Genomic DNA, 25,660 nt, shown 5'->3' with positions numbered 1-25,660 from the left:
TACGTCGAATCATGCGTGGTACGAAAGGGATACGAAAAAGATGGCGCGTAACGGAAAAATGTCACGCGTAACGAAAAAATGTTACACTAAATTTTTTTCCAACCCCGATAAGGAAGTTTCGACACTTCAAAAAGTTCTTTATAAATAGACACACAAGTAACGAAACGTTTTAGAAATTATTCAACTAAAAACCAAATTCTTTTAATGCAATACAAATATAATTTTTTGCGTGTTCGACGTAAAAGTTATTTTTTACAAAAGTCCAATTATACATGATTTGAAGAATACCGAATATTCGGATTTATCTTATAATCGATTATAACATAATTCATAAGTTAAATCACTGTTTAAAGATGGAAAAAAACTATGAGAAAAATGAATACTAGATAAGTAATATCAAAAAATATTTTAACCTAAGTACGTTCTACTGTAAATAACATAATATTGTGTTAAAATGAAACAATACAAATGAAGCTTGGTAACTGAAGCAAAGTTATTTTATAGACAAATTTCAGATTAGTTTTAAATATTTAAAACATTTAAAACTAAAAGTTAGAATAATATGAAAAACACTGGCTTGAAAATAATTATTTTAAGCAATCAAAATGACTCATATTAATTTTCGGTAATAAAGAACTATTACTACTTACTAATTTAAAAACATAATTTAAAAAAGATTACTAGCGTCATATTCGAAGTAAATTTGAGTTAACAAAAATATCCAAAAAAAATTTTCAAGTCCTTTTCAATAAAATTTAAAATTTTCAGTTTATTTAGAAACTAATGACATATTTAATATCTATAATCTACAATGAGAATTTTTATCACAAACGCTAACACTTTTATAAATATTTTTAACTAAAATACCTTTAAGATAATTCTTAAAAAATATTTTACTAATACTTTTGGAAATAAGCAATAATCTATCAAAATATTTTTATAATATTAAATTACATGGAATAAGCAAGTTTTCATTTATTTTTCTTTCGAGTAACAAAGTACAAACATAAGAAAATAAATTCGTCTAAAACACTGTTCTAATTTACTAAAATCGTTCTTATAACTACAATTACTAGAAAATAATTGATATAATAAATAGTATTTCTTACTTAATCAATGTAATATGAAGTCAAAATGCGTATTAAGATTTAAGAAAATTATATTCACTAATAATTGTTATAAATGTACTTAAAAAAACAATTCTAGTTCTATCTCTATCTTACTCAAGAGAAAAGAAAGAGATGGATGAATTCGATTCAAATAGATGTTTGAAAAGTTTGGTTTAAAATACACTTATATTAAAACCTAACAAAACAGGATTATTCCTTAAAATTGACTCTTACAGCACCAATATAATGTTAGAAGAAAAAAGTTTGAAATTATGTATGTAATTTTATTTTTGATATCGTCACTAGATATCAGATGAAGTTCAATAATTTTGGGGGCCTGAAGTGTATAACAAAAATATTATTTTTGTTTATTGATTTCTACATGGAAAGTCGACACATACATACATAAATATAGGGATATTTAACACAATACATAACCCTCGTACACGGTTAAAATGGTCAAGATTTTTACAATTTATTCATTTATCAATTACCAATACACTGAAAGGCACTGTACGCAAATATGTCGCATTTTCTATATCAAATTTATCTGTTCTAAGTCTCTAAATATATTTTGTCAAAATACTAAGAAACTCGAATATTAATCTCTTACAAGAAAGAATATTAGATGCCTATATATTTTAATTATTAAATTAATATCAGCTTATGCATAAAAGTCGTATTGTTTTCATAGAGAAACTGTTTATTATAAATTTTAACGGTTCGTAAGAAAGGAAAATATTTTTGAACTAAAGTCACTTTACACATAATTAATAAAACATAATAACTTAAATACCTCAATCAAGTACAAATCTTCATATTTAATGCTATTTTTATCATCTACAGGGTCGAAAAGGAGATGATAGTCTTTTTGTTGGTAGATATTTATTATTTTACGTAAAATAACCGATAACTACACGTGTAGTTTCAACCGCGTGACACATGTAATCTAAAGAATAGGGCATTTTATCATTTTTTTCTCAGACACATAGAAATTTGGAAGAAATGAAATTTTGAAACATAGACATAAGTCATTCTTAAAAACTACTTGACTATTCAAAGTCACTGTAACTCATATTTGACCAATGTGATCTAAACTTGAGAAAACTCATCTCTATAACCAAATTTCGATGGATAATCTTAATATATATATATATATATAAATCTCGTGTCACAATGTTTGTCCTCAGTGTACTCCTAAACCACTTAACCGATTATAATAAAACTCGCACACCATGTGCAGTTCGATTCAACTTGAGAGATAGGATAGTTTAAACATGTAGGTACCACGGGCGAAGCCGGGGCGGACCACTAGTATATAAATATAATATTAAAGATATGTTTAGATTGACATCTTCTAAATAATTTGATAACTATAGAGCCGTGGACGTAACTGACTTCAGACCTCGTACTAATATAGTTGGTGAGAGCTCTTTCGTGAATTCATCTAACACCTGTAAAAAATTCATGGCATTAATACCTTCTGCTGTATAAAAGAAAGTTAGCCTATATTAAACTGGATCTACAGTAGAATATCACTTATAAGTTATAACTATTATTTTTCTATAAATTATTTATTTATGAAATAAAAACAGGGCTTTTACTCTGTCATAACTAGTAGGATTGATTTACATCAATAATTTTCAATTGTTAAATTATTAAAGAAGTAGTATTTTTTCAAAAGATGTAAACAATAATTCATCCATTATTGTTTTAGGAGAATTTACAGCTGAAATCTTAAAAATTGTTACATTCGTGATAAAATAACAATAAGACATTTACATATTTTCAGTTTTCACTAATATCTTTTCGCTCCTGTTGGTCTTAACGTGTTGATATAAATATAGCCTTCCTCGATAAATGGGCTATCTAACACCGAAAGAATTTTTCAAATCGGACCAGTAGTTCCTGAGATTAGCGCGTTCAAACAAACAAACTCTTCAGCTTCTCTACATAGTATAAAACAAAGTCGCTTTCTCTGTCCCTATGTCCCTTTGTATGCTTAAATCTTTAAAACTACGCAACGGATTTTGATGCGGTTTTTTTTTTAATAGATGGAGTGATTCAAGAGGAAGGTTTTAGTATATGATTTATTAGGTTTTAGACAAAGCGGGCGAAGCCGCGGGTGGTAAGCTAGTTATATTTATACTATTAGTATAAATTAGTATAGATAAAATATGTGACTTTACCTGTAAATACTGTTCACAGACGATTTCGTCAGACTCATCTGCGGCCAACTTCGGCGGATCCGGCAACTGCACGAACGTCACTGCGGTGCCTTCGTCGCAACGCTCTTTTATTATTCTATTCACCCTATAGACATTAAGAGAAATATATTTAATTTTGGTTTTTAAGGATTAAATTGTTCGAATGTTATAATTATAAACATATTTATAGATAAAAAAAGACGTGTGGCACTCGGGGACTGCCGCGGTAAAGCTATTGCATGCTATGCCTTCAAGCCACACCTACGCGCCCGTCGGAGTGGGGAGCGTGAGGTTTTTCGTTACGCAATTTCTGGATTCGGTCCACGCGCTCAAGGCCCGCGATAGAAACTATGCAATAGCAAAAATAACCGCTTTGCACAAACGAATTTTTTTTTGGACAAAGTAGTGTTTTTTTTTATATTTTGTCTATGATTATTATTAGGTTTACATTATGCTACAAAAGCACGTCTGATTGAATAAATTAAGGTTTGATTTTGAGTTTGTGTTTTTTTTTCTTAATGAATAATGAATCTATTATAGCTAAGAATACTTCAAAATCCATACTAATATTATAATGAATAAAAATTTCAAGGACATAAATCTGCACTTACTTTTGCAAGTATGTCATAGGAACTCTGCCATACACACTGCCGTTGTCATAATACGAGTCCGACCATTGACCGAAATCTTCTATCACTGGCCAATCGGAAAGCTGTAAAAAATTATGTTAGGTTCAAGTGCGTATTATATAAGGGCGGCCGTACACGGACCGCTTAAAGCAGTTGAGACCGACGGCTTGAAGCCGCGACCGAGCGGTGAACTATAGTTAACTATATTCATTCAGTGCCGTACACATACGTGTATAGACATTCATTCACTGCCGTACACGTAAGTGTATAGACATTCATTCACTGCCGTACACGTAAGTGTATTGACATTCATTCACTGCCGTACACGTACGTGTATAGACATTCATTAATTCAAAAATAATTTGTTAAGTCTTCTGGCAGTTTTTTCAGAAGCATCTTATCTTAACATGATGCTTAGAAAGTATTTTTTTTAGTTGGCGTTAAATCATATCAGTTTTTTTAACGTTGCATGTGCATATAATTATTGTAAATACTCACGATATGAATAGTTGCGCTAATTCTGAGTAATTTGAGAAGCTCGTCGAGACGCTCCCGTAGCGGACGGTTTTGTCCAAGGCTCTCGGGTTCTGTAAAGATGTGACTTTGTTATTTTATACACCAATAAAAGCGCCGAAAAAACAAAACCTGTGAAAATCGATATTAATTATATGCTGGCCAAATACATTTCGAATTATTTATGGTTTAACGACAAGTTAAATCATAGATTGGAAACCGTATTAAAATCAGTTCAGAAATTTTTAAGTTCAAGTGGAACAGTATTTCATGTTTGTGTGGAATTGCGTAAAAGGTATGTTTGTGTGTGTATGTGGCGGGTTTTTACGGGTTTGCGGGTGTGAGTATGCATATAGGGGTGTGTTAATGATGGCTGCGTATAAATGTGAGTGTGTGTACGCACACGTGCACGCGCAGGCGCAGGTACTGCGTGTGTGTGGGGTGTGTGTGATGGCTGCATATACATGTGTGTGTGTGTACGCACGCGTGTCGCACGTCACGGGCGCGTCGAGCACGTGCACGCGCAGGCGCAGGTGCTGCCAGCCGCGCGCCGAGCGCACGACGGCCGCCAGCTGCAGCGCGAACAGCGCGCGCACGCTGAACGCCTCCTCGCGGGACGGACGGAGCGCTTCGCCGACCCACACGTCTATGTACTTTAGGCGGGATGATTTTCTGCAAAAATTAAAAATAAAAAGACGTGTGGCACTCGGGGACTGCCGCGGTAAAGCTATTGCATGCTATGCCTTTAAGCCACACCTCCGAGCCCGTCGGAGTGGGGAGCGTAAGGTTTTTTCGTTACGCAATTTCTGGATTCGGTCCCCGCGCTCAAGGCCCGCGATAGAAGCTATATAATAGCTTAAAATGAAATAGAAAAGGATCAGTAGGTCAGTGCTTAGATCAGGTCAGCGAACGGAAATGGATCGGTTATACGCTCCGAAGGTAAACCGAAGATTTCGGGGCTAATTTTCTAATATTACCCGCAAGGCAGGCGCTTACAAATCTGGCGGTGTACATTCAAAAATTGAGCAAGATAAAAACGATGCAATGAATTACATAATATAATTGCGAAGAAAGAGACAATTGAATGCGCGTGCGCCCAGTGGGCGTGGCTGTTCACATGTGGTAGAATGTGCACGCACACGCAGTGCGTGTAAACGCCGCTAACTTCAGTTCACTTTACAAGCATAGAAATATCATTTTCCATCAATTGTTCGGATACAACAGAGTTATTTCAAGCAATTTGTATTTGACATTAAAAAAATCTTACTATTAAATTTTAAACATCAAAATTATTAGTACCTCAAAAAAAACTAAAAAAATACCAACCTTTCCACAGCGCCCATGTCCAGCATATGAAAGTTACGACACAAGCAGATATTCTTATTGACGCACAGCACATCCGCAATGATCCGCACGTATTCGGATGCGGATATCCTTGTCGTTACGGATGTTCGTGTGGGGAAGATGATTTCGCCGTTGTCTAGATCGAATTGCTCCGTTTTGTATGGTGATAGCGGACTGGAAAAATTATAGATAGATTTAATATTATTTTGCGTTTGATTTTATAAGGGCCGATTTTTCAATGCTTGGTTAAAACTTATCCGTCCAATAAAGTATTACACGATAATATTAAAATGTCACTTAAACTGTCAAATACGGGCAATTAAGAATACGTTTTTAAAATGGTAGTTTTATACATTATTCGACGAATAAGTTTTGTCCAAGGATTGAAAAATCGGCCCTAAATATCCCAGATCGTACAGATAATGCTTCTGTTCATGACAGATCATTAGATTGTATAAAGTTACATTAGTTCGTTAAGTTAATCATAGGTGGCGGTAATTTATTTTAAGCGTTTTTAAATCTCGCTATAGTTATTTTTTTGTAAGAACATAATATTAATTTCAGTTCAACATTTTTTAGTGGTAATAAAGATCAATCTGAGTACAAGGCTGGTTTCATTTAGACGAACCCCTACAGTACTATTAATACCGCGAATCGGGAGTGCAGTGAAGGTGTCCCACAGGGGTGCCTTCTCGAACATTGGTCCAATCGAACCGGATCATACGGTCAATCGTACTAGAAAGGGGCAGTGGATCGCTGTCGAAAGTACGCGCGAGTGCAAAAGAAGACAGCAAGAACACCAGGCGGAGAAGACCAGTCAAGGGCAGCCGGGGCAGCGTGGAGCAGCCAGGGCGGCGTGGAGCAGCCAGGCGGCGTGAAGCAGCAAGAACAACTTGGAGCAGCCAGGGCGGCGTGGAGCAGCCAGGCGGCGTGAAGCAGCAAGAACAACTTGGAGCAGCCAGGGCGGCGTGGAGCAGCCAGGCGGCGTGGAGCAGCAAGGATAACTTGGAGCAGCCAGGGCGGCGTGGAGCAGCAAGGACAACTTGAAGCAGCCAGGCGGCGTGGAGCAGCAAGGACAAATTGAAGCATCAGTGGTAAGCATAAGGTGGCGTAAAGCAGCCATGGAAGGTTCCATAAATACCTTAAAAAGTTTGCAAAATGTAATAGGGAAAAGCTTAGTCAATTTTAAAAAAAGTCCCAAGGAGAGAGTAACTCGAGAATACGTCGAAGCGAGATTGGAGCTCTTGGAAAAGGATTGGGGGAAGTTTTCCGACATTAACACGAAATTATTCGAAAATTTTGATTTTGACACCATCGAACAAAAAATAAGAGATATTTACGATAACACCGAAGACGTTTATATTACATATAAAACTTTATTGAGGGCAGCATTGGGTGGCTTTAGGGAAAACTATCAGGATAATCATAGACCGAACTCCTCCGATCCACCAGTCAAGTTGCCCAAAATTAGTATACCAGTCTTCTCGGGTAAGTATTCGGAGTGGACAACCTTTTCAGACTTATTCCAATCGTTAGTTCACAAAAATAAATCATTGGACAATGTCCAAAAACTCCACTACTTAAAGGGTCACTTGACTGGTGAAGCGGAACAGTTGATTAGGCAAACGCCCATCACCGATGCAAATTATGAGCCATGTTGGCAGCTGTTGCTGCAAAGATATAGTAACAGGAAGTATCTGTGCAATTGCATCCTGCAGAGACTGTTTAGTCAAAAACGTATGAATGTGGAATCGGCTGCATTATTAAAAGAATTACTAGACACTACTTGTGATTGTTTAAATGCTCTCAAAAATTTAGACATAGATGTAAGCACCTGGGATGTTATTATTATACATATTGTTACATTTAAATTAGATACAGAAACGCGAAAGCAATGGGAATTAAATATATCTAGTAATAATTCTAAAAATGAATTGCCATCTTTTGAACAATTTAAGTCGTTTATTGAGAACCGTTTTCGTGCGTTAGAGTGTGTAGAACCAAAAAGGTCACCTGGGTATCAGTCGAATAGTACAGTACACAAACCACGAGCGTTGATCGCGTCGACTCCAAATTTAAGTTGTGAGTTTTGCACAGAATCGCATAAGCTCTGTTTTTGTAAAAAGTTTGCTAAACAAACTTTGGAAAACAGACGCGATTTTGTAGCTAAAAATAAAATCTGTTTTAATTGTCTGGGTAGTAATCACATAGTCTATGAATGTAAGAAGCCTACTTCATGTAGACTCTGTCAAAAGCGGCATCATTCTTTGCTTCATCCTTCAGGAGAGGCTGAGCATAAAGGTCAACCCACCTTGAAGAAGCATGATCATGGAAGTACTAATGCGCCTATTAGTACTGATCCAATAGTTTCATGTTTTTCTTCAGGCGAGGTTTCTAAACCAAGACAGGTTTTACTAGCCACAGCGCTAATAAAAGCCGAGTCCAAAATGGGTCACTACCTAACGGTACGTGCGTTACTTGACCAAGGGTCACAGGCTTGTTTCATTACAGAGGCCACAGTTCAACTTTTGAGACTGAAGAAGATCCCAATTAAGGGCTCTGTTTCAGGTCTAGGTCATAGTTCAACCATGATAAAATACATGGTACATTTAACGATTCAATCCCGGTTAAATTCTGAATTTAGCCTAAGGTTGAATGCATATGTATTAAAAAATATTACTGCCTACTTACCAGAGAAGGATCTTAGTACAAGTTCCTTCGACTGGTTAAGTTTAAGCGATAGTAAACTGGCAGATCCTGAGTTCAACACTCCCAATAAAATAGATGTTCTATTGGGTGCTGACGTATACGGTAGTATCATCCTGGAAGGTATACTGAAAAATTCTTCGGGGGCTCTAGTGGCCCAGAACACTACCTTCGGCTGGGTACTATCGGGAGCTATCGAATCTGAAAATAATAGATCAAATAATATTAGAGCAATGCATTTACATATTCAAAATGAAGATGATGAAATTTTGAAAAAGTTTTGGGAAATAGAAGAAAAATATAGTACAAAAAAGTTATACTCACCGGAAGAAACAAAGTGTGAAGAGTTCTATACAAAAACCACTACAAGAGATGCTAGTGGTAGATATATAGTTAAGTTACCGTTTCGTGACGAGGATCCTCCTTGTACGGCTGGTAACTCACGTGCAATAGCTGAAAAAAGATTTAAAGCATTAGAAAGAAGATTAGAAAAGGACAAGGATTTGAAAGAAAAATACACAGAAGTTATTAATGAATACTTACGGTTAGGACACATGAGGCAGGTTAAGGACAACGATAATAAAAAGAATGAAGCAGTATACTTACCTCACCACGCGGTCATAAGAAACGACAAAAGTACAACCAAGGTACGTGTGGTTTTCAACGCATCTGAGAAAAATAGCAATGGAATATCTTTGAATGATACGTTAATGATCGGACCCACGTTACAAGCAGACCTCAGACACACAATTTTAAGATGGAGATTACATCCTATTGGATTAGTCGCGGACATTATTAAGATGTACCGTCAAGTCCTTATATCAGAAGATGATGCGATGTTTCAGCGGATCCTTTGGCGCGAGAGTCCTGATAAGAATATTGAAGATTATGAACTTATAACGGTTACCTTTGGAACAGCATCTGCACCATATCAAGCAGTTAGAACACTACATCAAGTTGCTTATGACGAGGGAGCAAACTACCCCGTCGCCTCAGATAAAATTCTAAATTGTTTTTATATGGATGATTTAATGACAGGGTCAGAAAGTGTTGAAGAAGGAATTAGAATTTACAAGGAAATGAAAGAATTATTAGGAAAGGGTGGATTCGTGTTACAAAAATGGAATAGTAATAATAAGGAAATATTGGAAAGGATCAGGTCAATTGAAGGGAATGAAAATATAGAACAAACACTACATACGGGAATCATAAATAATGAAGAAAAGGAAAATTTTAATATAAAGCTTGATAGTACAATAAAAATCTTAGGACTTACCTGGAACCGCAGCGAAGATAACTTCCAGTACTCGGTGAATATCTCGATGTCGACGACTGCACCTGAAACTAAAAGGTCAATTATTTCGGAAATAGCTCGTTTGTTCGATCCACTAGGCTGGTTAGCTCCTAGTGTGGTCATTGCCAAGGTTTTTATACAAAAGTTGTGGGTAGCAGGAGTAGGATGGGACGATAAGGTGAATGCAGAAATGATGGAGGAATGGAATGCTTACCGTAGTCAGTTGTCCCAACTTACCAGAATTCGGATTCCTCGATGGCTAGGTACAAGGTTGAACGATCGACTGGAGCTTCATGGTTTCAGCGATGCATCTAAAAGTGCTTATGCGGCGGTAATCTACCTTCGCATAATCGATGCCGAAGGTGGAGTAACGGTTTCGTTGCTGGTTGCCAGAACGCGAGTAGCACCCGTCAAACAGATAAGCATTCCTCGTTTGGAATTGTGCGGTGCGCTTCTGGTATCTAGGTTGCTTGCAGAAGCAGCAGATGTACTTAACATTTCTAAGAACAATATAACGGCTTGGACTGATTCCACGGTTGTATTGGCATGGTTGAATAGCCATCCAAGCAGATGGAAACCGTTCATAGCAAATAGAACATCAGAGATTTTAACCATCATGAACCCCACTCAATGGTATCATGTTTTATCTAAGGACAATCCAGCAGATTGTGCCTCAAGAGGCGTACTACCAAATTTGCTTATGGATAATCAGATATGGTTTTCAGGACCGTCGTTTCTCAAGCAGAAATGTATTGAGTACAATAGGCCAAAAGAAATGAGCACAGATTTAGAACAAAGTGTCAAGACATTTACTGTTGCTGTAAAAGAAGAAAGAGAGATTACAATGTTAGAACGATTTTCATCTTTACAAAGATTAATACGGGTTATTGCCTATTGTCGAAGATTTTTAAGGGGATATCGCAGAAGCACAAATAAAGAGAAATATTTACAAAGTTTTGAATTGGAGGAGGCATTAGAATGTTGCATAAAGATTACTCAAAGGGATATATTTAAAGAAGAATATTTACAGTTAAGGAACAAGGGTGATATACTAAATAAGAATACATTAAAAGCACTATGTCCTTACCTTGACGATAAGGGTATAATCAGAATACGTGGCAGAATTGAAATGTCACAACTAAGTAATGAAACCAAACATCCAATTATTTTACCTAAAAGTAGTCATTTAACTCACCTAATTATAGCAAACGCTCACATAAAGACGTTGCACGGAGGGCCTCAATTGATGATTAATTATTTGAGAACAGCCTATTGGATTATAGGGGTTAGAACTTTAGTTAAACAACATGTTAGGAGTTGCGTTAAGTGTATTCGATTAAGAGCTAGCACTCAGTCTCCATTAATGGGTTCACTTCCAACAGTTCGTTGTACACCAGCTAGACCATTTTTACACAGCGGTGTGGATTATGCTGGTCCAATAAACATAAGGACAACCAAAGGCCGAGGACACCACTCATACAAGGGCTACATATGTTTATTCGTGTGTATGGCAACTCGTGCCGTTCACTTAGAGGTCGTAAGTGACATGAGCACACCAGCATTTCTAGCTGCTTTTCGACGTTTCGTTTCCAGACGAGGTCACTGTGCCAAGATTTGGAGCGACAACGGTACTACCTTTGTGGGAGCATCCCGTGAGCTCCAGTCAGCACTTTCATCGGTGGGTGAACAGTTGGAAGCGAATGGTACTGAGTGGCATTTCATTCCTCCGCACAGCCCTAACTTCGGCGGACTTTGGGAAGCGGGAGTGAAATCCACGAAGTTTCACCTCAAGCGAGTGATAGGAGAAACCACCCTCACTTACGAAGAGATGAGTACTCTTCTTGCTCAGGTAGAAGCGTGCTTAAATTCTAGGCCAATCACAGTCGATACATCAGACCCTAATGAGCCTGCACCTCTAACGCCGGGTCATTTTTTAATCGGTGGTCCTTTGTTAGGTATACCTGATGTATATAATTACTTAGATTCTAACGTGAGTTCGTTGAGTAGATGGCAACTTATTCAAAGAATGTTTCAGTCATTTTGGGATCGTTGGTCAAAGGAATATCTGTCGAATGTAATGATAAGGTATAAATGGAAGTCCAAAACCAGCGAGCCTAATATAGGAGATATTGTCCTCATAAAGGAAGATGATCTTCCGCCGATGCGGTGGATCATGGGTAAAATCATAGACAAACATCCAGGTCACGATAAAGTTACTAGAGTTGTCAGTATCTTAGTTAAAAAAAGTATTATTAAAAGACCTGTTAACAAATTGTGTATTTTATTAAGGAAAGAATAGTTGTTATATTATATTGTATTTTTGAAGATGTTTAAAGTGTATTTGTATAAGTTAAGTTATGTTATAGAAAGTGATATTGTTGCGTAGATAAAATGTTTGCGAGTAAAATGTAAGAAGATAAATTTAAGTTCATATACAATGTAAGTTTCAGTTTGTATAATTATATTTAAAGATGTCCCCTCAAGGTGGGCGGATTTTGTTTGTAAGGACATTTCCTCAATAAATGTCCTTGGTGGGCGGTATGTTCATGACAGATCATTAGATTGTATAAAGTTACATTAGTTCGTTAAGTTAATCATAGGTGGCGGTAATTTATTTTAAGCGTTTTTAAATCTCGCTATAGTTATTTTTTTGTAAGAACATAATATTAATTTCAGTTCAATTGCTTGCTTTGCTTGCTTGCATTTTTTAGTGGTAATAAAGATCAATCTGAGTACAAGGCTGGTTTCATTTAGACGAACCCCTACAGTACTATTAATACCGCGAATCGGGAGTGCAGTGAAGGTGTCCCACAGGGGTGCCTTCTCGAACAGCTTCCGTGCCGAAATTCGAAAAATCTTCTTCTACTGTCTCCATGTCACTATGTGTGCTAAATAAAGTATACTATTATTAACTAAGCAATTTAAAGACATATTAAAATTAGTAATATTACAAAATGTCAAAACAGAGTTTATACAACACAACACACACATACACAAAATATAGTAAAGTATTCCTGCTATTCCGACCTATTTCAAAAATGCCGAGAAAATACAAGTGATTATGCAAAAAAACTCACTCTCTAAAGAAATCCTTAGGCGTGACTGTGTCTCTAAAGCCCAAAAGCACAGTATCTGGTTTCATAGCACCGAGTCCAGCAAGTCTAGTTAGCTGCGCCGCTCCACTACGTATTGATTCCGCTAGACATAGTTCTACAAACGCTTTCACCTGAAATTTATATCAGAACTATAATATACCTATAATTAAAATACGAATATACAACATATCTAAATATATATAAATCTCGTGTCAATGTTTGTCCTCAATGGACTCCTAAACCACTTAACCGATTATAATAAAATTCGCACACCATGTGCAGTTCGATCCAACTTGAGAGATAGGATAGTTTAAACATGTAGGTACCACGGGCGAAGCCGTGGCGGACCACTAGTATTATATAGTATAGTAATACAAAGTAGACTCGTAATCACATTAAATTTGTGATAAGCAAAACTGCCTATTCGTGTGTTTGGCAGAGTTTTATATTGAGCGATGCAATAGACTTTGAACTTAACTATAAGGAAATAAAGTGTTAATTTCAATGAAAGTTTAATACAACACCACACGGAACTTTTTTTAGTAGTTAAATGATTACAACTTTATATCCGAATTATTTATCTACCAAAAATAATGAAGATCGGACATTTTATCAATCTATCAGTTTATTATTTACTAGCTTTCCGCCCGCGGCTTCGCCCACGCTTTCAAAGGAAAACCCGCATACTTCCTGTTCCCGTGAGATTTCCGGGATATAACCTATCCTATGTGATAATCCAAGTTAGCCTCTATATGTGTGCTTAATTTCTTTGTAATCGGTTCAATAGTATTTGCGTGAAAGAGTAACAAACACACACACATCCTCACAAACTTTCGCATTTTCATTAGTAGGATTTATTTATTTTCTATTCATAACTTACCCTCAAATGGTCGATAAGTTTCAGCCAGTACTTATGTTCAGATGCGAGGGGATCCCCACTACCGTCTAATTGACCGACTCGAACATGACCTATTACGAATAGACCTCCCTGAAAAGATAATTTAATACTATATTATAAACAATTTAAATATTAGTAGATAATGCGCTCCAATAGGAACAGAAATGGCAATGACCTTTATGTGCTATATCTTAATGTCGATTTACATAGAAATCGTGTTGAATACAAACACTATTGCTTATACAAATTATTCGTTAATTGAAATAATAGCTATGACCTTGCGATATGGCGCTGACTCGATCCTATTCTAAGTTGAATCGCATAGTACAATTGTTTATAATCAATTTTCTTTTTGATAAAATTGAAAAATCCGTGTTACTTTACTGATAAATAAAAAAAGCAAAAATATATCACATACCTTTTTCTGATCATTAACAAAGTCAATGAGCGGTGCGGCTTGTCTCGGCGAAGAAATGAGCAATAACATCTGCGGTCTCCAGAACTTGACGTGCTCTCTACGAGGGTCCAGCAGTAGCAGGTATTTGCGGACCTGGATAATAATGAATTCGATTAAAAATGCGGTTTTAATCTATACTAATATTATAAAGCTGAAGAGTTTGTTTGTTTGTTTGAACGCGCTAATCTTAGGAACTACTGGTCCGATTTGAAAAAAATATTTCGGTGTTAGATAGCCCATGTATCGAGGAAGGCTATAGGCTATATATCATCACGTTTAGACCAACAGGAGCGGAGCAATGCGGATGAAACCGCGGAGCACAGCTAGTAATTTCATAAAACGAATACGTACGTGTTCGTACCGTATTAGTATATGTATGTAGTGTATATAGTGTATGTAGTTTATGTATTTTTATAAACTTATATACTTGTATATTGTATGTGTATTTGTGAAATATGTATTATTAATAGTAATTAATAAATTTTATATTGTTATAGCACTGATATATAACTAAGTATGTATTACTTTATTCATATTCTTATTATTTATTTTGTGCCATCGCGTTCTCGTTCAACATTCCGTGCCAACAGGGTTGCCTGGAAGAGATTGCTTTTAAGCAATAAGGCCGCCTTTTTGTATGTATGTGCCTTTATGTTTCTTTTTTTTTTAATTATTGTATTTTGTTTTTCCATATTTGGAGTATATGTACAATAAAGTATCAAGTAAGTATTAAGTATCTTGGCTATTCCATCATGTACCTGGTGGAAGATCAGCGCTTGGCTGAGGCTGCCCCACTTGGGTTCAGCGGCCGCTGGGGACAGCACGTGCAGCGCCAACACCAGCGAGCAGCACGCCAGCGCCACACCGCACGCGTACGCGGGCCGCAGACAGAACACTAGGGCTGCGCAGCCCAGCAGACCGAGCAGGGCTGTCAGCCAGGAGAAGTGGCGGAATGTCGGCCTGTGGTAATGATGGCCAATTAAATTCACAGATAATAAATAGGTTAATAGGCTCAAACTCAGAGGTGATCTACAATAATTAACACAACTCGATGTTATCCTACAATAACGAATTTAAATCATTTGGGCTCATGTAGTCTTTTATACCTAAACTGGAGCAAGATTATGCCATTTTACACATGAAAATTTTTGAGGGTGCAATTTTTTTTTTTACTTCCATGACATCAAGTTCGAAAACGGTACATACACAAATTATCAATAAGAAAGACACTTTTCAATAACAAAGGTCAATAAATACAAAAATATCTTACCTAAAATTAGGTGCGGACGCAAGATCCAATCCGAGGCAAGCGAGGTTTATCGCAAAATAACTTGTCATAAAAAGCACCGAATTTACCTGCAAAGACAATTTATGATAAAATTAAGTGTATTATTTCCAGTATTCATTGTAAAAAAAAACCTCAATCAATTTTAAATTAACAAATCATAATTACCAGTATCGTACAATTTATTCAAAGACAATAAATTCAGTGTAAAAGTAATCAGAATTAGGATATTTTATGTCAAAACTGTACCTGAGCAATAGCATTCAAGGATCCAGCCATAATACCGATTTGTACTAAAAACCACGACATCAAAACTGCCATTACTGGATTACCAGACCGAGACACCATTGGACGGAGAAGAAAACCTTAAATAAAGCAATAAAAATTATTATCAACAAAATATACAGGTAAAATTTATACTAGTGTATAGTATAATTTTTACCAGTTTTAATCTTATATATAAAATTCTCGTGTCACAATTTGTAAGTCTGCATACTCCTCCGAAACGGGTGGACCGATTCTCATGAAATTTTCTGTGCATATCGGGTAAGTCTGAGAATCGGCAAACATCTATTTTTCATATGTACCACGGGCGAAGCCGGGGCGGGCCGCTAGTTATAGATATAATTATGCAATACTCAATAAAATACACTGTCAATTTGTCACGAATATCGGCTCTTTCTTAAAAAAAAATGACTCTTCACTAACAATAGGATAACTTACCGAATATATCATCTTTGGCTAAAGCCTCGAGCACTCTAGAAGCACCAATAAGATTCGAAAGTGCAGCTGAGAACGTTGCCATCAACATACCTTTAATAAAAATGGCATATTAACACAAAAATGCCTATTGGTCGATAGAAATAAATTTCATCAAGAACAAAACTCATAAGTAAAAAAATAGTTCATGTATTAAGTAATAATAATCAAAATAACTTACCAACAACAATAAACGGTGGCCACACGTTAATCGGCAACAAGTAAACATAGTTGTTTTGTAACAGTTGCCTTGAGCACGTGCCCGCAGTTAGGAGCGTTAGTGCCGCATAGGATAGTGCCGTGAAGAGTAATGCTGTAAGCGTTCCCAGTGGAATACTGCGGGATGGACTCTTTAGTTCACCTGTTGAGTGAAGTTCGTTTAGTTCGCTAAGTTCGTTTAGTTTGTTAAACATGTAAAGTTCACTAAGTTCGTTTATTTCATAAAGTTCGTTGAATTTTTTAGAATAGGGAAATGATAATAATGTGCACATTTTACTTTCATGGAAGCCAGGAACACGGAGTACATTTAATAAAAATTGTAAGTATATGAAAAATAGCTTCACTATATTATGCTTAAGTAAACTTCAAATATATTATGGTGTATTTAAAGTTATAATAATTGAAGTAAAAGCAATAAATTACATTCAATATGACATTTTAAATTGTGGCTTGAAGCGTGAAATCGTTAATTTATATGACGGTATTAAAACATCTGTTTATTCGTAGCAAAATAATTGTAAAATTGGATACAAGTGTATATGACGAGGTGGCCGAGTGGTTAAGGCGTTGGACTGCTAATCCAATGTGCTCTGCACGCGTGGGTTCGAATCCCATCCTCGTCGATACTTTTTTGTAAATTTTGAACATTTTTTTAAGAAAGATATATGTATTGTGTTATTGAATTTACTATATTTAGACATGCATCTATAGGAATGTTTGAAGTTTTTTTTCATTGTATATGTTATTAATTAAATGAGTATTATATTGATTTAAATACCAGATGTATAAAACGTGCTGAAATTCTATACAATATGATTTTTTGAAACCGATGAGGAATTCGATTTGATGAAAACTAAAAAGTTATTTTAGAATCATAACTTACAACAGCTGTGTTCTATTTACCATAAAATGAACCTTATTCCCTAGCACATACCGCTCATATTAGCACCAGCCATCACCCCAGTCACGCCGGTAAACAGGACACCGAACACAGAAGCAAAGTCCACCATTTCCCCATCAGCTGTACTGTAGTCTACCCTAGTTTGTGTTTATATTCATAATTTAAAACTATGTACAAACTAAAATGAACCTTATTCCCTAGCACTTACCGCTCATATTAGCACCAGCCATCACGCCAGTCACGCCGGTAAACAGCACACCGAACACAGAAGCAAAGTCTACCATTTCCCCATCAGCTGAACTGTAGTCTACCCTAGTTTGTGTTTATATTCATAATTTAAAACTATGTACAAACTAAAATGAACCTTATTCCCTAGCACATACCGCTCATATTAGCACCAGCCATCACACCAGTCACGCCGGTAAACAGGACACCGAACACAGAAGCAAAGTCTACCATTTCCCCATCAGCTGTGCTGTAGTCTCTACCGTAGTTCGGATATAAGTTCTCGTAAAACGTGTTAACGTTAAGGCCAGTGTAAGTGAAGTTGGTCGCGTTCACTAAGTGGTTTGTGTCCGGTTTTTCTATCTGTGAAAGAAAATTTATATTGTTATATGGCTGAGGTATAAGAGCTTTAAGGGCGTTTTTAATACACAAGAATAATAGAAAAGATTATTTCGTTTGAAACATCGTATTATTACGAATAAGGTACCTATATAGCAGAATAGTAGCCTATATTAAATTTGTACATATGAGCACACAGCAGAAGTATCTGTGTAGGTATCTATAAGCATTACTTGGGAGAATATATAGTAGATATACATTCCAACTTATGTGATAAGTACCCAAATTTTAACCAACTACCCTCAAAAAACCGAATTTAAAACTACCCGCATTCACTTACCAAAGCCGGAGCGGTGATAAAGAAGCTCAGGAACGCACTAGCCAAACACACGACCATAGTGACCCATATCGCCAGGCTGGTCCTCGCGAACAGGGACGCGCCGGCCAGCGACACGCTCAGACCGACCGTGTTTAGCACGGAGCGGTATAGAAATCGGTACCAGTGGCCGTCGGGTAGACCCGGACTGTCGCCTACTAGATAACCTGGAATAATGGATATTTAAATATCTAAACCATAAATTTAAGAAATATACTTCCATTCTTAACAAAAAAAAAAAGACGGGTTGCACTCCGGGAGTGCCGGCAGAAGTGAAAACTTGATTATTAACGTTCAGCATGTTTGATATCCATCCGTCTTACGCTTTTTCGATCAGATCACGTGTCCTGATGCGAGTTTAAGATTTTATACCCAACGCCGCTTAAGAAGTTTTCACTTCAATAAAGCTTATAAGCATTACTTTAAATAGAATATAATAAATTAAACAGCACGATTCTCAAATGACAAAGTTAAATTTGCAACAATTTGATTAGATATTTCAAATGGCAGAGATAAATTACAACAATTTGATTAGATATTTCAAATGGCAGAGATAAATAACAACAATTTGATTAGATATTTCAAATGGCAGAGATAAATTACAACAATTTGATTAGATATTTCAAATGGCAGAGATAAATTACAACAATTTGATTAGATATTTCAAATGGCAAAGATAAATTACAACTATTTGATTAGATATTCAAATGGCAAAGATAAATTACAAAGATTTGATTTGATATTTCTAATGACAAAAATAAATTCACAATTACTTACCATTAGGCCCAAAGTTTTCTACCAAAGCTTCAGTACAAGCTGAGATGCAGAGAGCACTAGACACGACATTGGCGAAGAAAAATAGAGTCCCTATAGCGCCACCGAATTCTGGACCCAATGTTCTACTTATCATAACTGTATACCGTTTTAAGGAAACAATACATCCTATTTATTAAGGAAAGCTAGTAATATATAATAGTCAAAATTGTAAAGTAACACATATTCTAATAAATTAAATATTATAAAAAACTGCGTTTTATTTATTTAAGACATCATACCTAGTCTTATATATAAAAATGAATCGCAAAATGTGTTGGTAAGCGCATAACTCGAGAACGGCTGAACCGATTTCGATAATTCTTTTTTTATTATATTCCTTGAAGTACGAGGATGGTTTTTATGTAGAGAAAACGTAAATATGTACCACGGGCGAAGCCGGGGCGGACCGCTAGTTTATAATAAAACTAGCGTTCCGCCCCGACATCGCGTTTGGTACATGTTTACGTTTTCTCTACGTATAAACCATCTTCGTTCTTCAAGGAATATTAAAAAAAGACTTAACGAAATCGGTTAAGCCGTTCTCGAGTTATGCGCTTACCAACACATTTTGCGATTCATTTTTCATATCCAGAACCATCTAAATGTTACATTCTGTATAATATTTTCTATTGGATATGTTCTATATAACCAAGGTTTAAATAATATTAAAATAACAAATTATTCAAAAAGGATACAATACACCCCACCCCCTTCCACTGCGCCATTCGTGGATATAGCGCAAATGGACATCACGGTAAAACCAACTATCAGGTAGGCCATGCCGAATTGGGCTAACGTGACTAGAAGACCTGCATTACCTATTAAATAACCTGTAAATACAAAATATTACATTTAACAAATTGGTAAAATATTTTTATAATAGAAAATACCTAAATAGGTTGTTCATTAATATTTTAAGCCCTATCTCAGAGACATAAGAGATAGACTTGTATAAAATTAAAAATAAACAATATTTCCATTTTTGAATGTATAAAATCAATTCATAAAAATGATCGAATAATAATTTATGCAAAAATAGCATTAAACTGAATCGAAAATCCTGTATTTTTAGTCCAATTAACAAAAGCTTCAATCAGAATGAAGAAAATAGATAAATACAACATTGTAAGTAATCTACAATTACAAAGTCAATGAACTCTGTTTTGAATCTTACATAACTAAATTATTATCTATAATTATGCATTATATTACAACAACACATAAAATAATTTAAGTGACACAATTAATTAATAAATTATCTAGGGATTTCAGACTTAAACTGGTTACTAACACTGTTTCACATGAATCTCTGATATATATAGAAAAAAAACCATTTATATTATGTATTATATATATAAATTACAAATAAACACTTGACTCACCCATTCGTATAAAAATAAGTGCACTGAACATCGACAGCACAACTGGACAGAACACTCCGGCAAAAGTGCCCACTTTCTTAACCCCAGGGGCTTGGGATCGAAATTCTCCAAATTCCACATATCCTGGAAAAAACACATACTTAATAATCCATACTAATATTATAAATGCGAAAGTAACTGTCTGTCTGTTTGTTACTGAACCAATTTTCATGAAATTTGGTATGGAGATATTTTGATACCCGAAAAAGGACATAGGCTACTTTTTATCCCGGGAAAATGACGCAATCCCGGAAATCCCACGGGAACGGGAACAATCCGGGTTTTTCTTTGACTGTTAAATAATTATAACACGTAAAAGCAGCGTACAACGTAATAATATCCGAATATCGTAAACAAGTATTTTCGTAGCTTCTTAACTTTATTGTGTAACTTTATCGTGTCATTTACAAAAATTAATGAAGACTTATAAATTTAAAATCAACACTTTAATTATTCAAATGACCAGTTACTCCTGAATAGGGGTTTTTTTATTAAAAAAATATATAATGCGAATTGTACAATAATAAAATTGACACAATTATTTTTTGTCAAAAAAAACAAATAAATCAACAACAAAACAATACCACTACTACTCTTCTCAACCATGTCGCGTGTTTGCAAATCGGCAAAACTATTTAAAATGATAAACACTGCGCTCGATTGACCTCAAATGATTTTCTTTGCAACCTTGGAACACTTAGTGTCACTTTTATCGATTACAGAACTATTAAAATTGGGTAATCTATATTTAATCAAGTGAAAACTGTAGGGCAATAACATTGTTTTATTTGCACAGTGCATATATTTGGAGAAAGTGTGCGGTTTTTAGTACCAGGTTTTATAAAGCATAATAAAAATTGTACCAAATTAATTTGGGTATCATTTAAGCTATCACCAATTTAATTAGTTTTGTGTTTCTTAAATAATAGGGTTTGTCCTCAAAATAGTAGATCTGTCACCAAAATGTAGTCACCAAACAATGCAAAATCAGTTCCACATTAAATCACCTAAAATCCTGAGATAAGTATAAGGTCTAGTACCAAATAAATGTTTTTGTATGTATTATAATAGGTGTGTCCTAATAAGTATATAAGCAAACTAATTTAAAGAGATCACCAATAAATCATATTATGTTACTAGAAAATTGCATTAAGTTCAAATAAAAAATTAGGGTTGTCCAGGGTTGTCATCATCGATTCAACCAAAAGATTCTGCAACTTAACTAGACTCCCAAGGTTCTAAATTTCCACTGGTACTTAGTATAAATTATATTTAAATAAAATTTTTAGCAGAGTAGTAAATAAAACAATTAAAGTCAAAATAATCAATATTTATAGTTTAAAATAATTACCACTGAACAGCGCTGGTTTAAAATAGCTGGCTTATGGCTAGCAGAATAGTAGGTAGATAAAACACTTAATTAAAGTTAAAATTGGATTGGTCAATTTTTAAAGCGCGCCAATTTGTCTCCGGCCCTTTGATCATTTTTTCATTAAAATTATAAATTGATGTATTAAATTGGTAACGAATACTATTAATTTAATATCTGAACGAAATAAAATGATACTACTGTATTGGTGACAAAATATCAAATAAAAAGGAGTCGCAGTCAGGGATCGATAATCGATTTATTTGGTGACAGATCTACCATTCTGAGCACAGAGCTATTATTTAAGTAACAAAACTGTTATTATAAGAACGAAGTTTATATTCATGTAATGCAATATAATTTTATTGGTTATCGATCTCTTATTTTACACATATATTAACATTAATTTGATAATTCATACCTGGGAACAATTTTTGTTTATCTGAGAACGAAAATATTTCGTGGTGATAGATCTATTTATTAGGTGATACAACTTGATGACAAATATAAATTTTGGTGATAGAAAATATAGTTCCCAATTAATTTTAGTACATAGAAAACACCTAACCATTGGATAATATTGTGTAGAATGTTATTGCATTTTGTCTTGAGTTTCAAACATACTTTTCGTGTTTTAATCTGTTTCGAATTTCATGTATCCAAATGAACATATGTAATTCCTTTATAAAATCACTAGCGGTCCGCCCTAGCTTCGCCCGTGGTACATACATATTTCGCAATAAATGGTAGCCTATGCTCTTTCTCAGGGTCTAAAGATTGTCTGTGCCAAATTTCATCAAAATCGGTTAAGAGGTTTAGGCATGAAAACAATGCATACATACATAATTACAAACTTTTCCTCTTTATAATATTAGTATAGAATATTTGTATTGTAATACGTACCATCTCCCGTAGGTCTAGGAGTAGAAGATCCTCTACTGAATCTCATTCTCAACTTATTAATAATACCGGAATTGCTTGAGTCATTCAGACTCGGTGACAGAGGATCCAACGTTTCAGCCATGTTTGGCTTTGTCCCTGTAATAAATGGTTTAAATGAACTAATGATCTTCTAACAATTCTTTGTGATCCAGTCTTAATTATATTCGAAATTCAACACAATTTAATACATATTAATAATTTGCAGATGATGGCCTTGTTGCTGGTGGGAATACGTTCTAATAATTCTTTGGTAAACTATCTGCGCCCCACAATTTTACCCGCATAGCTCCACTTGATAAATGGATCTAAAAGTGAAATAATTTTTTTAAATTGCACCTGTCATTCCTGATATTAGAATGTTCAAGCAAATAAACAACCACTTCAGCTTTATAATAATAGTATAATAGATTTAAAACAAGTATAACAAAAATTTTAAATTCAATCTTTCTTATATATAAAAATGAATCGTAAAATGTGTTGGTAAGCGCATAACTCGAGAACGGCTGAACCGATTTCGATAATTCTTTTTTTATTATATTCCTTGAAGTACGAGGATGGTTCTTATGTAGAGAAAACGTAAACATGTACCACGGGCGAAGCCGGGGCGGACCGCTAGTTTATTATAATTTATGCTTATAATAAATTGAAGCTTAAATTATATTCTTTCATATTATAGTATTTCAAACAATAAAACCACTTTTTAATTATTCAATCTAATTAAATAAAATAATGACTAATAAAATATTATTTAAGTCTTCTATTAGCAAATATTATTACTTGCTTACAAATATATATCTCTCACTATGGAACGCTAGTATCCTATATTATAAAGAGTAATATTTCAAGACTGTAGAGTTATCATTAACAATACATGTAAGCAGTTATAATAATCTTCTTCTTATATATAAAAATGAATCGCAAAATGTGTTGGTAAGCGCATAACTCGAGAACGGCTGAACCGATTTCGATAATTTTTTTTTTATTATACTCCTTGAAGTACGAGGATGGTTTTTATTTAGAGAAAACGTAAACATGTACCACGGGCGAAGCCGGGGCGGACCGCTAGTTATATATAAAAATGAATCGCAAAATGTGTTGGTAAGCGCATAACTCGAGAACGGCTGAACCAATTTCGATAATTCTTTTTTATTATATTCCTTGAAGTACGAGGATGGTTTTTATGTAGAGAAAACGTAAATATGTACCACGGGCGAAGCCGGGGCGGACCGCTAGTATTTAATATTAATGGGAATTCACCAGCCTACTATCAATAATTGTGAACAGCATAAGCTACATTGTATATGCACACTACATATTTATTATCTGCAATAGTAGAAACATCCATTTCCTGAAGATATAACTAAGCCACACCCCGGACACTCCATACAAAATGATCGTTTTGACAGTCACACTGTAGAGACTGCAAATGTGTGTGTTAACGCTTTATGGTTGGCACATTTGTGACTAGCGTAAAAAAAAATTCGCGTTTTTCTGATGAAATACATCCGTAAACAGCACAATATCTAACCATTTTCTACGAAAAACGATAATCACAAATCCAAAATAATAAAATTACTTTAAGTCAATTTGATTAATGTTGTCAATCTTCGTTGCGTATCGTCCTTGCAGAAAAATATGGCCCATTTTATGTCTGATCGCGCGGGGGTGAGGTAAGTTTAATTTTGGCGGGAGGCGGAGAGTGTCCGTTCTGTAGCGTTTAGCTACTATTATGTATCCTGTGACTAAGCTGTAATAATTTGATGTTCAAGTTATTTCTGTTCCTTGCAATTTAATGTTTCAAGAGTTAAAATAATAATTTATATTGTAGCATCAATCTAGCTATGTTGGAACTACCCCTTTTAATATTACTTATTATTGATGATTTCATAATTGATGATCATTATTAAAATTATTTAGAATAGACATTAAAATGTTGTATCCTCCTACCATATTATATCACAATGAATATATAATATGACTAAACGTACATATGTTATCTTTACAATTATAAATAGTAATAAAAAAAATGCTAATTATTCATTCAAATAAAAAGCAAAAGAACTTACTAAGATGTATATCACCCATTCTGTAGCTTAAGCATGAAGCAAACTGAATAGTTCAACAATGAATTGTTCCGATAATCGACAATAAGAATGCAGCTGTTGGAATAATTAAACAATCTCGTTATACCTAAGCCCACGTTATTATCATACCATGAATCTGTCGACCCACATTCTCTGATGACCTCATCTGTGCAATTCACAAAAAACACCACCGACCTCTCTGCTTCACAGGATTATTGACAGGCGTATGTATTGTATAAAAATACCTGTTTATGTTTATATCGTGTATGAAATAAAGAAATATATATAACTTACGCTGATTTTTGCGTCAAGGATGATTGTTTGAAATTAAGATTTTTCAAAACTTTAAAGCATAGTCAATGGTCATTTATTTACACTGTCTTATCGATCCAGCATACAAACAATTTGTTAGTCCACTTTGTTTTATTGTTTTCTTTCTGCTTTCGTCAAACAATTATTAAAAGTTTTGACAAATTGACAGTAATAAAACCACCGATAATCATTGTCAGTGTCAAATAATTTTGATGATTGATTAGACATTGACAAGTAATGCTTTGACGAGACAAACACAAAGCTTGAGACTTGAATCAAGCAAGGAAACATGACCTATGAACTATGAAGACAAAAAACTTTTATTTCAAAAAGCAGTAATAGTAAGCAAAGAAGGTATGC

At 34.9% G+C, this 25,660-nt stretch overlaps 1 protein-coding gene and 1 non-coding gene across 3 annotated transcripts; one reads left to right on the top strand and one right to left on the bottom strand.

The window, feature by feature from the left end:
- Positions 1-662: 662 nt before the first annotated feature.
- LOC149477723 (solute carrier family 12 member 9) lies at positions 663-25,473 on the bottom strand. 2 transcript variants are annotated; one of them, XM_089710212.1, is made up of 21 exons: positions 24,971-25,200; positions 22,866-23,000; positions 20,555-20,677; positions 19,868-20,002; positions 19,134-19,268; positions 18,321-18,523; positions 17,800-18,004; positions 16,478-16,657; positions 16,261-16,350; positions 15,787-15,902; positions 15,523-15,608; positions 15,011-15,212; positions 14,214-14,345; positions 13,778-13,885; positions 12,880-13,028; positions 5,785-5,976; positions 4,943-5,130; positions 4,444-4,532; positions 3,928-4,028; positions 3,299-3,422; positions 663-2,563 (listed from the first exon to the last, which is right to left on the bottom strand). In XM_089710212.1, the coding sequence occupies exons 1-21, from the start codon at positions 24,987-24,989 to the stop codon at positions 2,483-2,485; spliced, it is 2,793 nt and encodes a 930-aa protein (XP_089566338.1). In that variant the 5' UTR covers positions 24,990-25,200; the 3' UTR covers positions 663-2,482. The 2 variants fall into 2 exon arrangements, with proteins under 2 accessions (XP_089566338.1, XP_089566339.1); XM_089710213.1 differs by lacking the exon at positions 24,971-25,200 and adding an exon at positions 25,283-25,473 and having other exon boundaries at positions 664-2,563.
- Positions 17,057-17,138, top strand: TRNAS-GCU (transfer RNA serine (anticodon GCU)). Its single transcript has one exon. It is a non-coding gene; the product is annotated as a tRNA-Ser (tRNA).
- Positions 25,474-25,660: the final 187 nt, after the last annotated feature.

Source organism: Colias philodice, chromosome 24, assembly GCF_061535455.1.
Source record: "Colias philodice isolate Cphi_HAF_F1 chromosome 24, ilColPhil1 Martin Lab GWU primary, whole genome shotgun sequence".
Lineage (NCBI taxonomy): Eukaryota > Metazoa > Arthropoda > Insecta > Lepidoptera > Pieridae > Colias > Colias philodice.
Note: the sequence above shows the minus strand (reverse complement) of the source record. Positions and strands in the feature narration are given on the sequence as shown.

Excerpts from the sequence above, each read along its gene's own strand:
- LOC149477723 (XM_089710212.1), bottom strand. Across the intron at positions 16,658-17,799 it reads GGCTGGTGCTAATATGAGCG|GTGAACTAAAGAGTCCATCC; the intron begins GTATGTGCTAGG and ends TTCACTCAACAG. Across the intron at positions 13,886-14,213 it reads TTGTTAATGATCAGAAAAAG|GGAGGTCTATTCGTAATAGG; the intron begins GTATGTGATATA and ends TTATCTTTTCAG.